The 17681-nt window shown below is 34.9% G+C and overlaps 2 protein-coding genes and 1 long non-coding RNA gene across 4 annotated transcripts in view; 2 read left to right on the top strand and 1 right to left on the bottom strand.

Moving 5' to 3' along the window:
• The window catches only part of fam117bb (family with sequence similarity 117 member Bb), a 91489-nt gene extending 87131 nt beyond the window's left edge, over window positions 1-4358 (top strand). The window contains exons 8-9 of one of the 2 annotated variants that reach the window (XM_087265733.1): window positions 2891-3014; window positions 3141-4358. In XM_087265733.1, the coding sequence (XP_087121859.1) occupies window positions 2891-3014; window positions 3141-3399 (383 nt within the window). In that variant the 3' untranslated portion in view covers window positions 3400-4358. 2 annotated transcript variants of the gene reach the window in all.
• LOC141376079 (uncharacterized) overlaps window positions 1-17681 on the bottom strand; it is a 996984-nt gene that overhangs the window by 897324 nt on the left and 81979 nt on the right. The window lies entirely within an intron of this gene.
• Window positions 7325-11620, top strand: LOC147842290 (uncharacterized). The gene is made up of 3 exons (XR_015499232.1): window positions 7325-10005; window positions 10153-10372; window positions 10443-11620. It is a non-coding gene; the product is annotated as an uncharacterized LOC147842290 (long non-coding RNA).

Below are 17681 nucleotides of genomic sequence, written 5' to 3' on the forward strand. Positions count from 1 at the left end.
GGATACACATTTAAAGGGATAGTTCATGGAAAAACATTTGCTCTTAGGTTGCTCATATTTAGGCCAAGCAAAGATATAGTAGCTATGGGTATTGTTTTTGTTTTGCATGCATGTTTTTTGGTAACCTTTTATATAATTCTCACTATAAATAAAGCATTAACTATGACTAATGACTAGGATTAACCTATTTGCTGCTTATTAATAGTTTATTAGGTAGAAGTTGGTTTTAGGTATTGGGTAGGATTAGGGATGTAGATTAAGATCATGGCGATTATGCAGAAACAAATAGGTTGGTAATACGCCACTTGTTAATAGTGAGAGTTGGTCTGTAAACTAAAGTGTTACTGTTTTTTTTAATCTTAAAGTGATAATTGTTGCTAACTTACATTTTACGAATCACCAGGGACTTCAAATTTAGCTACAAATATTTTCTATTGTTTTATTGAAAAAAAGTGTACACAGCTTGAGAGTAAATTAATTACATATTTTCATTTTTTGGTGATCATTGTTTTAAACATGATCAAATTTGTATTGAGGAAAAGACTTTATTAGGAGCTTAAAGCATAATGTAAATATTACATAATTATCTACCGGACACTTAATTAAATGTATTGGGCTTTAAGCCAAGCCACATTTTATTTGAATTGTTGTAGTTTTAGTTAATAGTAACAACGCTGACTAAAGTTGCAGTGAAGTGAAGTGAAGTCAGGTTAGGTGAAGTCAAGTCAAGCTAAGTTAAGCTAAGCTAAGTTATATCTGAAACCCTGCTGCTTTTGTGTTGTTTATAAGTTAGGCTTGGTTAGGTTAGGTTATGTGAGGTCGTGTCAAGCTAGCTAAGTCAAGCTAGGCTAAACTAAGTTATACTCGAAACCCTCTTGTGGAGCTTTTGTGTTGTTTATAGGTTAGAATAGGTTAGGTTTGGTGAAGTCAAGTAAAGCTAAGATTAGTCAAGCTAAGTTATATATGAAACACTGCTGTGGACCTTTTGGGTTGTTTATATGGTATGTTATGTTATGTTAGTTCAGCTTAGGTTAGGTTAGGTAAAGCTAAGCTAAGTTAATCTAGACTAAGTTAAGTTAAATTATATCCAAAATCCTGCTGTGGAGCTTTTGTGTTGTTTATAGGTTGAGTTAGGTGAAGTCAAGTCAATCTAAGCTAAGATAAGTCAAGCTAGGCTAAGCTAAGTTTTAATTTTAATTCACTTAACCTCTTAATAATGATTCAAACTTTATAGTCACTAAATTGCAAAAAAAATAATAAATTAAAAAAAAAAAAAAATATATATATATATATATATATATATATATATATATATATATAATTTTTTTTCTTTTTTTTTAACTTTGCATTGGTACTGAATAATCTAATGTATATGCACAAATATATTATTGTAAAGCATCCTGTAGAAAATATTAATTTAAAAGAGAAATCTGTGAGGGGTGTTCTTAGCTCGCTCTCTCTCTTTCTCTCTCTCTCTCTCGATATATATATATATATATATATATATATATATATACATTTATTCTTTTCGGCTTAGTGCCTTTATTAATCTGGGGTTACCACAGCGCAATGAACAGCCAACTTATACAGCATATGATTTATGCAGCGGACGCCTTCACTGGGAAACATCCATACACACTCATTCAAATTCCTACACTATGGCAAATTTCGTTTATTCAATTCATCCCATTGCTAGCGCGTGCCGCATGTCTTTGGATTTGGGGGAAACCAGAGAACCTAGAGGAAACCCACGCAAGCATGGGGGTAAGACAGTCACTGACTAATTTAAAGAAGAAGACTACATTTCTTAAATAATGACTTTAAAGCTGTAAAATAAGTGGAATAATCAGGAGATGATCCGTGCTGAGCAGTAGCGTCACTTTAGTGTAAAGATAGTTTCCCACCGCGGGAAACAAGTGGCAAAGAGAAAGCAATGATTTGCAGCAGATTCGGGAGCAAATTGAAAATCCCACCGCTTGTGGGTGCACGGCTCTTTGTTTATTTTAAACCTATGTGCTTACATTTAGAACATTTTGTATGTTATAGTGAGCCTGCAATGCATTAAAACTTTTCCTTGCAAGCAACAATTGGCAGTAAGCGCAAATCCTCTCTTTCACGCACATGCGCGCGGTCAAGCACAATTACTATGTTTTATAACAAATATTTAATTTCATGTTAATACGCCTAAATAATAGCCTGTATTTAAAAATGTATTGCCACAAATGTAGCCTATTGAACTATCTGAAGTTGTGACAGCTGTCACTCGCTGTGAACAGCTGTGTCTCATTTCAGAGCTCTTTCAGTTCTCGAAGTTGCCATGGTAACACACAACATAATCGATGTATCTATGCTCGACTTTTAAGGTTTCACGACAGAAACGTGCACGAGCAGTTATCTAGATTATTTAAACTGAACTCAGACTAGTCAGATCAAATGATCTTCAACTTGCTGTTATGGAACCAATTTAAGCGTGAACGTTTAGTTCAGCTCATTGAAGTCAGGCTTTTGACTTTAATCCCCGCTTTTCTTAACCACTTTTATGAAATAGCCCCTAGGTTAGGTTAGGTTAGGTTAGATTATGCTTGGTTAGGTGAATTCAAGTCAAGCTAAGTTACGCTAGGCTAAGCTAAGTTAAGTTATATCTGAAATCCTGTTGTGGAGCTTTTGTGTTGTTTATAAAAACAATACAGATTGTCAGCATAGCAAGGAGAAAATATAACAAAGTGGATCAATTTGAGTGAAGAAAAGATGCTTCATTGAGTATACGAAAACCCAGAATTAACTCTTAACCCATGGTAAATCACAGGATGAGTAGTGTGAAATGGCATACTGTAGAGGTAACTTTATCAAGTGTAAAAAAAAAACCCAATTTTTAATTTTTTTTTCACAGATCTGGCACTCTGCTCACCCCTACCTAAATACGCCTCATCCCCAAAGCCCAACAACAGCTTCATGTTCAAGCGTGAGCCTCCCGAGGGCTGCGAGCGAGTCAAGGTCTTCACAGAAGAAACACAGTGAGTTCTGCAGCATGTCCTGCTTTATCTGCACTCTGAAACCATGATAGCTCAACACGTACATCGACTTCAACGCTGCGTCGGTGCTTCTCACTGTCTTATCGCTCTCCGTTTACATCTCCTCAGGGCCAGGCCTCCGCGGGAGATCCCACAGTTCCTGTGTCCAGATAGGAACAAGGTCAATTTCATCCCCAAGAGCGGCTCTGCATTCTGCCTGGTCAGCATTCCCAAACCGCTGATGGCCACGCAGGAGCTCAACAACCTCAAGAACCAAAGCTCTACCCGCCTCACACCCGAACCCGAGCCGAGAGTCCCACGGAGAACCTGCATGCTGTCCCAGCAGCCCTCAGGCTCCGCCCCTTCCTCATGTCCGTCAGAGAGTTAGACACGCCCTCCCCAAACAGTGTCCTGTCAACTGCATTTCAATTGACTCTTGGAGAACGTTAGGTGATAAGTGTAACAGTTGCCTTTTGCTATACACACTTTTTTAGCTTTGTGCTCGTTCTCAAAGAACAAAGAGGCCATTTTGGGGGTTCTTGGTTTGTAATAAACGCATTTAGCTTTTTATCGTACTTTCCGTAGATATGAGCAAACATATCTCAGAATACCAATCTATTGAGCTTTTTCTGGAAGACTCAGTACTGAGGTGGCCATATAGATTTACAAATGTATATTTTATAATAGTTTGCAGTGGATCGAGTCGTTTCTTTCATATCATTGAAGATAAATGATGACATTTCGTACCAAGAGACCAAGAGACCTGGTAGGATGAATTCTGGGTTGATGAAGGTCTCTGAATCCCCAATAGCTGGCCTTCTCCATTCAGTCCAGTCAGTCAGGTTTCTGCCTTTTCCACTGGTGATGAGGAGACAAAAAGGTGCTAAAGATAAGATTAGTAAGTGTGAGAGAGAAAGAGAGATCGCTGGTTAACAGCTACACAACAGGCGGCCTGTAAACCTGATTCTTTTGTTTGCATAGCTGTAAAATGTGTTTCAAATGCGTTGGGTCCAAACTCTGAACTTCAAACCCAGCAGGGAACAAAGTGAGAGATTGAGAGGAGGGCATAACAGGCTCTGGGTGGACAGATGGTATGTTTTCACACCTCTCGCAATGATTAAGCCGTTTTAGCCAGAGAAATGGATAAAAGTAAGGACAAGTAGAACATCGAAAAGTCTGTCTAGTTAACAATTCAGAACATTCACGTTGATGTTGAAATCCAGTAAAATAGTTTACAAAGTCAGAGCACAATATTGTCACGAGATTGATTTAATGCATGCATTCATTTCAGTCAAATGTGTGTGTTTGTGTATCATTAGATTTCAAGCGATTAAAAAACAGCACAGATCTGGTCTCCGTTTCACTGTCTAAATGACTAGGCTGCTGGATTTTCTGTCATTTTCATCATAGACTCTATACCTCGTTGAGAATTGAAGCATATTTCCTGTGCTGTCGTTGTTTTTATCATTATTTTTTAAGAAATCAAGTCGGATTATCTAACTATGCAGCTCACACAAGTGCTTCTGTAGACTTGGCCAAAGTGATAGTTTCCTGTGGCTCAGTCAGTGACAGTCATGAAGATTGAATTATAAGGGCGCTTAAAGGGAGAGTTCACCCAGAAATGAAAAGTCAGTCATCATTTGCTCACATCGTTCCAAGAATGACTTTCTTTCTTTTAATGTCTCAGTTTTGTGTGTGAATAATGAAAGTGAGTGGGGTCCAGTGTAGTTTGGGCTTCTTTTGATAGATTTTTTTTTTATTTAACCCAAATGTAATGCATGATTTCAATGATTGAATCAAAGTGAACAAAAAGGCTATGTGTGGCAACTACAAATTTAATTATAATCAGTTTTTTTTTTTTTTTTTTTTTTTTTGTGGTGAATTATGAATACTTTGTTTTTATGCACTTTATTACATCATGGCCAATAACAATCATGTTTGGCCAGCAGACAGAAAGAAGGTGGTCCTTACAGACATTTAAAAACAATTAACTATATAAGCATTTTTACATTAGGAACACAAAAACTAAGTTCAAAACATATTACACTCTGTTCACACATTTATTTAACATCATGCTTTTGTAAACTGATTGACAAAAATCTATATACCAGGCGTAAATAGGGCATTTCTGAAGGGCCACTTTATTAGGTACACCTTACTGGTACCTGGTTGGACCCCCGTTTGCCTTCAGAACTGGCTGTGGCATTTACACAAAGTTCAGTTGGTACTAATCACCCCAAAGTGTGCCAATAATATAACCCCCACATCATTGCACCACCACCAGAAGCCTGAACCATTGATACAAGGCAGTATGGATCCATGCTTTCATGTCATGTTGTTGACGCCAAATTCTGACCCCACCATTTATATGTCACAGCGGAAATCGAGACTCAACTTTTTCCAATCCTCTATTGCCCAATTTTGGTAGGCCTGTGTGAATTGTAGCCTCAGTTTCTTGTTTTTAGCTGACAGGAGTGGCACCCAGTGTGGTCTTCTGCTGCTGTAGCCCATCTGCATCAAGGTTAGACATGCTGTGCATTCAGAGATGCTCTTCTGGATACCTCAGTTGTAACAAGTTGTTATTTGACTTACTGTTGCCATTCTATCAGCTTGTCCAGTCTGGCTATTCTCCTCTGACCTTTGGCATCACAAACTACTCACTGGATATTTTCTCTTTTTCAGACCATCTCTGTAAATCCTAGAGATCGTTGTGAGTGAAAATCCTAGTAGATCAGCAGTTTCTGAAACACTCAGACCACCTTGTCTGGCACCAAAAACTATGCCACGTTCAAAGTCACTTAAATCACCTTTTTTCCCCATTCTGATGCTCAGTTTAAACTGCAGCAGATCACCTTGACCATGTCCACATGCCTAAATGCATTGAGTTGCTGCCATGTGATTTGCTGACTAAAAAATTTGTGTTAATGAGCAGTTGGAAACGTGTACCTAATAAAGTGGCCGGTGAGTGTAATTATAAACATGAAATGTATTGTTTGATTTTGTCATAGGCTGTGCTTCTTAAGAATGGGCGGGGTTTAAGTTATCTTTTGCCACATTGTACTGATTCCAACTCAATAATTTGTGTCAGTACAATAATTTTCAGTACAATATCAGGGCTAATGTAGTCTTTCTGCACAAATTCTACTTGCAAAAAGTTTTAATAAGGTGTTGAATTAATATGAACAAATTACTTCAAATGGATCAGCAAACTTGTTTAGGGTTTTTTACTTATTTAATTGGAATTAAACCTTTAATATTTTATTAAAACTCCTGGAAAATTCTGACTTAAAGTTACTGTTATTCAACCAGCAGGGTTTTTATTTTTATTTTTTATCAGAAATGACACAGGCTTCTCTTAAAAGATGTACAAATATACAAGCATCATTGCAGAAAAAATATTTCTCTGCTTTTATTTAAATTTATTTAAGCAAAAAAACATTTAAGTCAGGGTCTGACATTGCTTAGACTAAAGTCTTGTCACTTAACAGAAATAATGTACAGTATAGAATATAAAACAAGAATGAATATTGTGTATGACTCTCATGAGCTTGGAGGACTGCATCCATACATCACTGCAATGACTCAAATAACTTATTAATAAAGTCATCTAGAATGTCAAAGAAAGCGTTCTTGCAGGAGTTCATCAAGATTCTTTGGATTCATCTTCAATGCCTACTCCTTCATCTTACGCCAGACATGCACAATAATGCTCATATCTGAAGACTGGGCTGGCCAATCCTGGAGCATCTTGACCTTCTTTGCTTTCCTTTCAGGAACTTTGATGTGGAGGCTGAAGTATGAAAAGGAGGTTTATCCTGCTGAAGGATTTTTCTTCCCCTGTGGTTTGTAATGTAATGGGCAGCAGAAATGTCTTGATACCTCAGGCTGTTGATGCTGCCATCCACTCTGCAGATCTCTCGCATACCTCTAAACTGAATGTAACTCCAAACCATGATTTTTCCTTTACCAAACTTGACTGATTTCTCTGCAAATCTTGGGTCGATGTGGGTTCCAGTAGGTCTTGTGTAGTATTTGGGATGATTGGGATACAGTTCAACAGATGATTATTTTGAAAAATCTACCTTCTGCCACTTTTCCAAATGATCAACTAGAAAAGGGATCGACGACTAGACTTTGTCACTTAGTGTACATGTAATGTAAAAACTTTTTGAAACAATTTGATTACCAATATTCTTCCAAATCTATACGTTTGTATTTCACATCAATACAGATTTGAAACTGATGACAGACTTCATGTTTGGGTGAACTCTTCCTTTGATGGATAATAATAGACTCAGCTGAAAAAGAAGTCAGATTTCCAGTTTCGACTCTTGTCCATCTCTCTCTGCTCACATTTGGTGCGGTTGTGTTCAGGATTCCTCGAAGTTGTTTGAGTTCCTTTGTTTCTGTTCACTGTTGTAGTCAAGATTTAAAGGAAACCCAACACGAACCTGGAATATTTTAGCATTTTATACCAGCATTGTGAATCAGTTGGAACTATACAGGGCCTGCATGCTTGAGCTGAAATAATCTCCCAGCCTGTGATTACTATCGTAGATCAGTCCTCAGGAATGTAAAAGCAGCAATCTCTTCTGGCAGCGGCACAAGATTCCGAAAGTTTCTTGCTCAAACATAAATTGATAATGTTTTATCAAGCGCCTTGCATATCTCCTTAGGATGTGTATTGAAGTAGAGAAAACTCTTACTGTAGGGAGAGTGAAATGAGAGTGAAATTTCAGTCAGATTTTTAAGGCGAGACACTGCAGGTTTCTTTATGCAGATTTGGGATTTTCAGTCAAATGTTAAGAGTGTTTTTGTCACACTTTATCAATTTGTGTCTCTATATTTCAATTCCAACACTTTTAAAGGTCAGTTTCTCATCATTTGTTCTCCCTCATAGTCATAGCTTTTTTGTCTTGTTTCTAGTCCAATTATCTTAAAATAAATCTTAAATCAAGAAACCTTTAGACAAAAAAACATTGTTTTGTTTTCAGAAATAATTGGATAAGTGATTAAATGATTTTTTTTCTTAAAACAAGCTAAATAATCTGCCAATTGGGTAAAATGGGAGAAAAACACTTAATTTTGGCTTATTACTTCTGAAAACAAGACAGTTTTTCTTGTCTAGAATATGCGTCTTATTGTAAGAATTTTTAGATTTTTGGACTAGAAACAAGACACAAACTCAAAGTAAAAAAAAAAACATTTTTGCAGTGCACTTGCTGTACACCAATTGTCAAAGTTTTCTTCATAGCCTATTTATTTTCTAAAGGGTTTTAGAGTTCATAGTATTTTCTTAATTATGGAGTGATAAGAAGAGATACCAAAAAATACTGTCTGTAAAAACCCTCGATTCTATTTAGTGAATTAAATAAATAAATGAAAAATGTTGAACCTGACTTCATCCATTGTTCAGATTTTGTGCTTGACATATGCAAATCAACGCATATTTAATAAATTAATGTCTCATTTGCATATTTAAACCCTGCGTTAACCGTGAGTTGCTGAGACTTTTATTTTAGTATGCTAATATACTTTAAACTGAAATGGTTGGGTGGCAGGGTTTTCTTTTTGCCATCATTTCTTGGTACCAAACCAGCGATAAGAGGGCCGTGGTATGGTAAGCCATTTTGACATTTAGTTTATAACCCGTACTAGTATTTATTTTCTTGTTACTAGTACTTATTTTTAAAGATACTGATAAAGGTGACACGTATCGACCCGTACCGTACTGTACTAGTCAGTGGAAATGGGCCATAAGTACTACTTATTCTTTAGATACTATACTGCCTATTCCGTAGATACTAGTTCAATTCAATTCATCTTTATTTCTATAGCGTTTTTACAATGTAGATTGCGTCAAAGCAGCTTCACATAGAACATAATAGTAAATTGGGTAACACTTTACAATAAAGTTCATTCATACATTGTGAGTCCAGTTTTCAGAGTTTAAGTTCAGTTTAGCTCAGTTCAGTGTGGTTTAATTTACACTGCAGAGAGTCCAAACATTGAAGAGCAAATCCATCGATGCGCAGCTCTACAGATCCCGAACCATGCAAGCCAGTGGCGACAGCGGCGAGGAAAATGCTTCATCCTCACCTCACTACACATAGTAGTGTTTTTTTAAATATACTTGTGCTTTCTCATTAAACACTAGTACTTTTTGATTAGATACTCTTTCATTAGATATTAGTACCTATTAATTAGATCCTATATATTAGATACTAGTACTTTTCATTAGATACTAGTATATTCATTAGATACTAGTATCTATTTATTAGGTATATCTAATGAAGGAGTATCTAGTAAAAAAGAACTGGTGTCCAAAGAGTAAGCACTAGTATACAGTGTTCAGCATAATTGAGTACACCCCATTTTGAAAATGAATATTTTTCTTCATTTCTCAGTGAATAAAGGCAATGTATTTTGATGCGTTTGAACAAAACAGATTTAATAAGCAGATATTTTTATTAAAATAATATTTTAGTCACCAAACATATTTAGATATTGAAATTTAAGCAAAATATGGAAAAAAAGTACAACTTACAAAATTTCAACTAAATATTTCCTTTTTTTTTTTTTTTTTTTGCTTCTCTTGATTTTTCCTCTTTTTAAAATTTGAATTTATTTTTTCCCCTAACATACAACATTTTTGGACCTTTATCATAAGTTATTTTGTTAGATTAGCTCCAGATTTGGCTTCAGTACTGACTAATCTAATGTATATGCACAAATATAATACTGTATAACTTCCTATTAAAATATGAATTTAAAAGAGAGATTTGTGAGGGGTGTACTTATATATGCTGAGCAATATATTTAAAAAAGCACTATATCTAAAGCAGGGGTGTCAAACGTACGGCCCAAAGGCTGGATCAGTCCCGCAAACGTGTTTAATCCAGCCCACGAGATGATTCTGTAAAGTATAAAAATGAGCTGCAATTTTTCAATAAAAGAAATTGCTGTTCCAACTGTGTCCACTGTATGCAATAGCGCAATCACAACTGCAAACTGTTAATTTCATCCAATCCAAAAGCCTGAATCAGCGTCAGTTTGACAGCCTTTTCAGATTGTACGTTTTTCAGTTTAGTGGCTAATTCGTAGCATAAGTGGCATTAGTTCAGTCATATGAAAATATAAGATATAAAAAAGGAGGCGTGGCACCCAACCACACCCCTAAATCCAACCGTCATTGGTAGATAAACAGATTGTATTAAATTGTACAAATGAGATCGTACAAATTCATATAAATTAGCCCCTAAATCAAAACGTTACGAATTGCAGTGAGATAGTGTTTTCCTCGGGCTCCAGCTTTAAGTTTTATGTTGATCGTATTAAAACAAAGAAAACAATCTGAAGTTGTTGTTTTTACGTTCTCCGCTTAAAGCATGACGTATGCAATAATGCATAATAAAGCATATCCGCTTAAAGCATGACGTATGCAATAATGTTTCCAGGTCCAAGCCGCCACTCATTTGAATTGAGAAAATATTCGTTAATGACCACATTTTAGTCCATAGTGTACACATCGGTCTCTGGACTTGCTGCATCACAGACACCAAAAAATTAACAATCAATAAAACTATCACTTCCTGGCCATCGAAAATTAGGCATGAATATATATTGTGATCGTGATTTTCAAAAGTATTACATCGCTTTGTAAACGTTTATTATTACCATTTTTAATTTTTACCGCTTTGCGTGACATCACATTTAACAAGTCTGGCCCACTTGGGAATAGATTTTCCTCCATGTGGCCTCTGAGTTTGAAACTCCTGATCTAAAGAACAGGCACTAGTATCTAATGAATAAGTAGTACTTAATGGAATAGATAGGCTAGTATCTAAAAAAATACATGTAACATGACAATAGATACTAGTACGGGTTATAAATTAATTGTCAAACGGCTTGCCAATGGCATGGGTAAAAATTGTGGCTAATGTGGCTGAAACAATCAAAATGATGTCAACAGAGAAGGACTGCAACTCCAAACGTGAATTAAATGGTAAGATTTTGATTGAAGATTACCAAAACAAACTTCTTTTTCCAGTGGAAACTTTCACAAAATAACTGTTCACCTAAAGAAATGTGTGCTAGCAAAGCAAAAATTGTAAATTTCGATTTCACACTGACTTTAAACAACATTTTAGAAGATAGTATGCATCCTTTATTTATTCAATTACTTGAGGAGGTATGGTGACGATTATACGTTTTAATATTTATTTGGTTTATTTCTTTTTTTGCTATTTTGACCTGCGGTGTCTTGCCTTAAGATCCGTCAGTACAACATGGAAACAGCGATGTATGATGGGATACTCTGTTATGTCTGTACGAAGCTCGACAGAATAAAGTTGCACTCGCTCCAAATCAGGGTCTGAGGGTGTTATTTGAGTTCGGGGGTGAGCTGTTTTTCCAGTAATAATCTGTCTTTTTTGGATGATGTGAAGCATGATCATTAGTTGGAGGTGGAATCAAAGGGAGCCCAAAAATATTAAACAAAACCTTCCAGCCTTAAGTGTCATTAGAAGTGCGTTTGATCTCTCGCTGAGAACAAAAATGTGAAGTAATGAAAATATTTGCGTGTTTGGCTCTCTGTCCCTCACGTGTGTGTTTTAGACGGGCTCACATACACCGCCTAGTGGAGATAATGTTGCTGCATTAATGCATGTCTTCACTCTTCACATGATACTGCACACGAGTCAAGAGAAGTATGGAAATCATTTCTTTCAGTCCCCGCAGGCCTGTAGCCAGCCTGGTGAAAAGTGATGTTTTTTTTTTTTTTTTTTTATATAAAGTGGACTTTTTTGCAGTTATTCGCCATTTTCTATTTTAAATACTGCATTTTTGTGACATTTTAAGCACTATTTTTAGCTAGACTAGCTTGTCGGGTGGTCAACATAACCACATTTTTCATTTATTTATTTTCTTTTCGGCTTAGTCCCTTTATTAATCTGGAGTCGACACAGCGGATTGAACCGCCAACTTATCCAGCATATTTTTTTACGCAGCTGATGCCCTTCCAGCCACAACCCAACACATCCATGCACACATTCACACATGCTATGGTCAATTTTAGCATACCCAATTCACCTGTACCACATGTCTTTGGACTGTGGGGGAAACCGGAGCACCCGGAGGAAACCCATGTGAACACGGGGAGAAAGTGCAAACTCCACACAGAAATGCAAACTGACCCAGCCGAGGTCTGAACCAACGACCCTCTTACTGTGAGATGAACATGCTACACGCTGCAAACCACCACACTTTTTGATATAGCAAAAACATTTCCTAAAGATATAGAATAAATAAATATTTAAAAAAACGTATTTATATATATTAATTTTTAAAATATCAATTTATCACATCATATGTCATTAGGGGAAAAATTAACCTGTTAAGGCTTTAAATCAAAAACTGCCAATTAAGGCAAGGTAAATTCATTTATTAGTCAAATAACAAACTGAATAGCAAATTTAACTTTCCTGTCAGAATTTGCCCACTTGAATAATAATGTAAACATAATTATAATAACAATTTAGCTTACAGATTTTTTTAACCTTGCTTATAAAAAGTACATTTGAAAATTCATGTATAACAACAATAGCCTAATCATAATATTAAAAAATACTTTTAAACGCTTCAAAATGTACTTTTGGTGCTTCATACCTTTTAATTGGTCATTTTTTTCTTTAAAGAATAAAGTCCATGATTTACAAAAAAAGTTACTTGTAAAATGTCAGTAGTGAAAGATGACGTGTCACTTATGTTAGATTCTTCACAGTCTTAAAGCATTTTTCTATGAGTTATTTTTACAATCTATAATGTCTTAGCAGTCAAAATAGGATGTATGAAACAAATTCTGGACCTTTGTTAGTGAGGGGTGGATCTTTTGAACCACTCGAACCCCCTCTGGTTCCGGGCCCAAGGCTGATTTTTTTTCTTGTTAAAATAACTAGTATATTAATGACTTGCATGGAAGAAGATGTCAGTTCTAAAGAAAAATTATTTAAATTCACTCTGATAGACAAGACACTATTGCCCAACATATTTATTACATTATTATTATTATCATTATTATTATTATTATTATTATTATTATTATTATTATTATTATTATTAGGGTTTTGTTTTCTGATAAAATACGTATATAAAAAATTATAAGGGAAAAATATGTTACCCCTGTCTATAGAAAAATTATTTAGCTCAAATTTACGCAAGTAGGGATTAAGCAGATCAAGAGTTTTTTTTTTTTTTTTTTTTACTGGAACAAAAATGTATCTTGTTTTCCACACAGTATTGTTTTCATCATTGATAATAATAACTGCATCCAATCAGCATATTAGAATGTTTTGAAGAGTTGTGTGGAACAGAAAACATTTTTTTAAAGACTACTGAAAATTAAGTGTGTTTATTCATTCATTCATTTTCTTTTCGGCTTAGTCCCTTTATTCATCTGGAGTCACTACAGCGGAATAAACCCACTACTTATTCAGCATATGTTTTGCACAGCATATGCCCTTCCAGCTGCAACCCAGTACTGGGAAACATACACACTCATTCACACACACACACACTACGGCCAATATAGCGAACCCAATTCACCTATAGTCCATGTTGGACTGTGGGGGAAACTGGAGCACCCGAAGAAAACCCACGCGAACGCAAGGAGAACATGCAAACTCCACACAGAAATGCTATCTGACCCAGCTGGGGCTCGAACCAGTAGCCTTCTTGCTGTGAGGCAACAGTGCTAACCACTGAGCCACTGTGCCGCCTATAAACTAAAATAATTAAAATTTTCTGTTGGCTACAGAGCAAGCCACTGTTGTCCAAAATGATTTGTCTAATGAACCTAATTTTATTAGTTAACACAATTAACCTAGTTAAGTCTTTAAATTGCACTATTTTACTAGTATGTAGCAAAATAACTAGTAAAATATGATGTACTGTCATCATAACCATGACAAAAAAATATATATATATTGAGAATTTGTTAGTTATTAAAAGTATTATGTTTAGAAATCGTCACCTTAGAATTATAAGGTACTATCAGACATTTATGTCAGAAATGATTTATTGACATATTCTTATTAAATGACAACTTACTTACATTATGGGATATTTTTTATAAGTTGTTTACAGTTTTAAGACTTTTTATTAAATAAACAAATGTTACACACATACTGTTTGCTATGGAATGCAAAAACTTTAAAGCTCAAATATCTCAAAATCATTCAGAATGCAGATAAAACCTTATAATTCCAAGGTGACGAAATGTGTTGGAAAAAATAACTGACTTTTTCAAATGTGGCTCACTGTCATATAAGTACTGACTAAAACTGATGAATGAGTTCATGAGTGAAGCCGTGGGTACATGAATGATGTGTATGTGATGTCTGCGTGTGTGTATGTTTGAAATGGCTCAGTCATGCAGACTCTCCAGCCGTCGTCAACTGACACCCCTCCTTTCTCTCTCTCTCTTTTTTGTAAGGTCTTTTGTGAATGTAGGGGTAAAAATGTTCACACGGAGGGCAGTCCAAACAGGGGCTTTTTTTCCCCAGTGACTCCCTGCCCCGCTGGAGACAGGGCCATTACACAGCAGTATTTCAGGATAGACCCACACATCAGTCCCAGAATGCATCAGCACCTCCTTGCCTTTTGCTGCATTTAGAGGCAATAAATAATACAGGATAAACACATTTTTGTGATTTGGGGAATTTTTTTTTTTTTTTTTGCCTAATGGCAAATAACCAAATTAAATTGCATCAGCATTTCTTATAGGACCTTTTCTTTTAATGATCTCTTAATCCTTAAGTACTGTTGGGGATGTTTTCAGCCACTCTGGGGTGATTTTGAGGTTTTATTTGGCCATAACTTTTTCTGTTTTAACTAGCGAGATAATTTTTGGTGACAAATCTTCTTTTGACACATATTTTGAGAATATTTTTACTACCTTTTTGTTATGTTTGGGAGGCTGGCTATCTGGCTGAACAATCAGATATGAATAAAACGACAACTATTATATTAACCCTTGTGGACTGCTCCAATTTAATACCCTTTTGTTGTGTTTGGGAATAAAACATCCACTTAATTAAACTGCTGTAAAAATGCATCAGATATATATTTTTTACATTTTAGGCATAAATCTGTTAATGAACCTCAGTCCTGATCAAAACTACTAAATTGTTTAGAAAATTACAGAATTGTAACTCTTTAATTGCTAAATTCATAAATAATGTCACTGTTTTGGTGAAAAAACACACAGAATGACGTATTTTCAACATAAAAAGTAATTGTGGACTGGATTATTTTATCATAATGTTTTTTTCACATTTTATCAATGTGTTTGGATATGTGAACAATTAATAACAAAATTGGCTTTGATGCATTGTTTTTTCTCCCTAATTTACTGTTGGTGGCTGTTTTTGCCCATTTGACTTGCATTATAACCATATTTATTTAATTAGAAAACCACAACAGCATATAATCATGCATTTTTGATTATTGGTTTTTAGTTAAATTTGTACTTTTTACTGTTTGTCATCAGTTGGCACCATTAACCTTTTAGAAAACTTAGTTTCTGGATTTTATATGGAGTATTACAGCAAATTAAAGTGATGAGAAAATTAAAATATATGTCTCAGCTCTCAGAACTACATGGAGTAAATAAAAATAAAGACAAATTTATATATAATGAAAGTCAATTGGGAGAAACAGTAAATTAGCGGGGAAAATGAAAATCTAACAATGCATCAAAGCTAGTGTTGTTACAAATCATTCACATGTCCAAGACTGATAAAATGTTTTAAAAAAATCCAGTCCACAATAAATTTTTATATTGAAAATACGTCTTTTTTTCACCAAATCAGTGACATCATTTGCATGTGAATTTGGCAATTAAAAAGTTAAAATGCTGTAATTTTCTAAACAATTTAGCAATTTTGATCAGGACTGAGGTTGATTAACAGATTTCTGCAAAATATTTACTGCATTTTACAGCAGTTTAATTCAGTGGATATTTTCATCCTTAATATAACAAAAGGGTAGTAAATTGGAATAGTGCACTAGGGTTATTATAATAGTTGTTGTATTCATATCTGTATGTTTCTACAGAAGGATAGCCAGCCTTATTATTTACAGCAATTCATTTTACAAAAATGTGATTTTTTTTTCAGACTGTTTGCAATAATTTCTGGATTATTTAGTGTTAAAAGGAGATTCCCAAAAATCCTCTCTGTGAAATTCTTTGACTCTAATATAAAATTTTAATGAATGAATGCATGAATGAATGAATAGAAAAACTTTTAATTTGGTGCAATGTTCAGATTTTTTTGTGATATAAATGTATGCAAATGAGTGTATATTTAATTCAAGTCTCATTTGCATATTTTAGGAAGCTTGTAGTACAAAAAAATGTTTGAAATTCTTAACATGTCAACATGTGATTTTTTGAAAAAAATTTAAAACCCATTCACCTAAAGTGTCTTGCCTTAAAAGACAGACACAGAATGAAGTATGATAACTTGGAATTTACAGTAATGTAAACCTAATGTAAAGACATAGACTTGTGGGATAAACTTGGAATTGCAATACAAAACTCAGAATTGTGGGATGTAAACTTGTGTATGTGTGATATAAACTATGAATGGTGGTGTGTAAACTGAACTGGGAGATAAGAACTGAATATTCTGATAAATAAACCCGGCATTATGAGATTTAAGCTAGCAATTTCAAGATATAAATTTCAGAAATGTGGGATGTAAACTCCAGTGGTAGTCATTGAGTGTAATTGAGTAGTTTTTCTCAGGAATTGTAATTTACTAAGTAGTTTTACAATTATATGCTTTTATTTTCCCTTGTGTACATTTCTACCACTCTTGGTACTTATACTCCAATACTTTTCTTCAACCTACAGTCACTACTTTACTTGAAGATGTCAACATAACATAAGATTTACGTGGTACCTTAACATTGTGGAGACGTTACATTTTATTTTGGAAATGATAACTGGGTAGACATCAGAACCCAACGTCAGGCCAACATTAGTGTCAAACCTAAAATCAACCAAAATATCAACTTCTATTGATGTTACAGCTTGACGTTGTGTGGACGTTACCACTATGATTTTGGTTGCCATACCTGATGAAAAAATGTCATTATTTGACATAAAAATAACGTTAGTTTAAGATTTTGGCTCGACATTAGATTTTGGTCACTTTCTGACACAACCTAAAATCAACCAAATATCAACGTCGTTTCCCATCGTTAATGGACATCAAAATAATGTTGTCCTTAGACACTGACTAGACATTGAATTTTGGTCACCTGACATCACAACCTAAATCTAACCTAATATTAACATCTCATGATGTTGTGTGCATGGTGGGCAATAACCAAATGCACTACAGAATGTTACGTTTACACACATCCACAAATCGTAAATGCATCAGCTTTTCCCAGCGTAATACTCATTACTCTTGAGTACTTTTGAAAGGGCTACTTTTTACTCATACTTTGAGTAATATTTACAGCAGATACTTTTACTTTACTTGCACCACATTTTTGGCAAGTAACAGTACTTTTACTTAAGTAAGATTTTTCAGTACTCTTTCCACCACTGGTAACCTCAAAATAGAGATATAAACTCGGAATTGTAAATTGTGAACTCAT

The sequence above is a fragment of the Danio rerio genome, chromosome 9, assembly GCF_052040795.2.
Source record: "Danio rerio strain M-AB ecotype USA chromosome 9, GRCz13ab, whole genome shotgun sequence".
Lineage (NCBI taxonomy): Eukaryota > Metazoa > Chordata > Actinopteri > Cypriniformes > Danionidae > Danio > Danio rerio.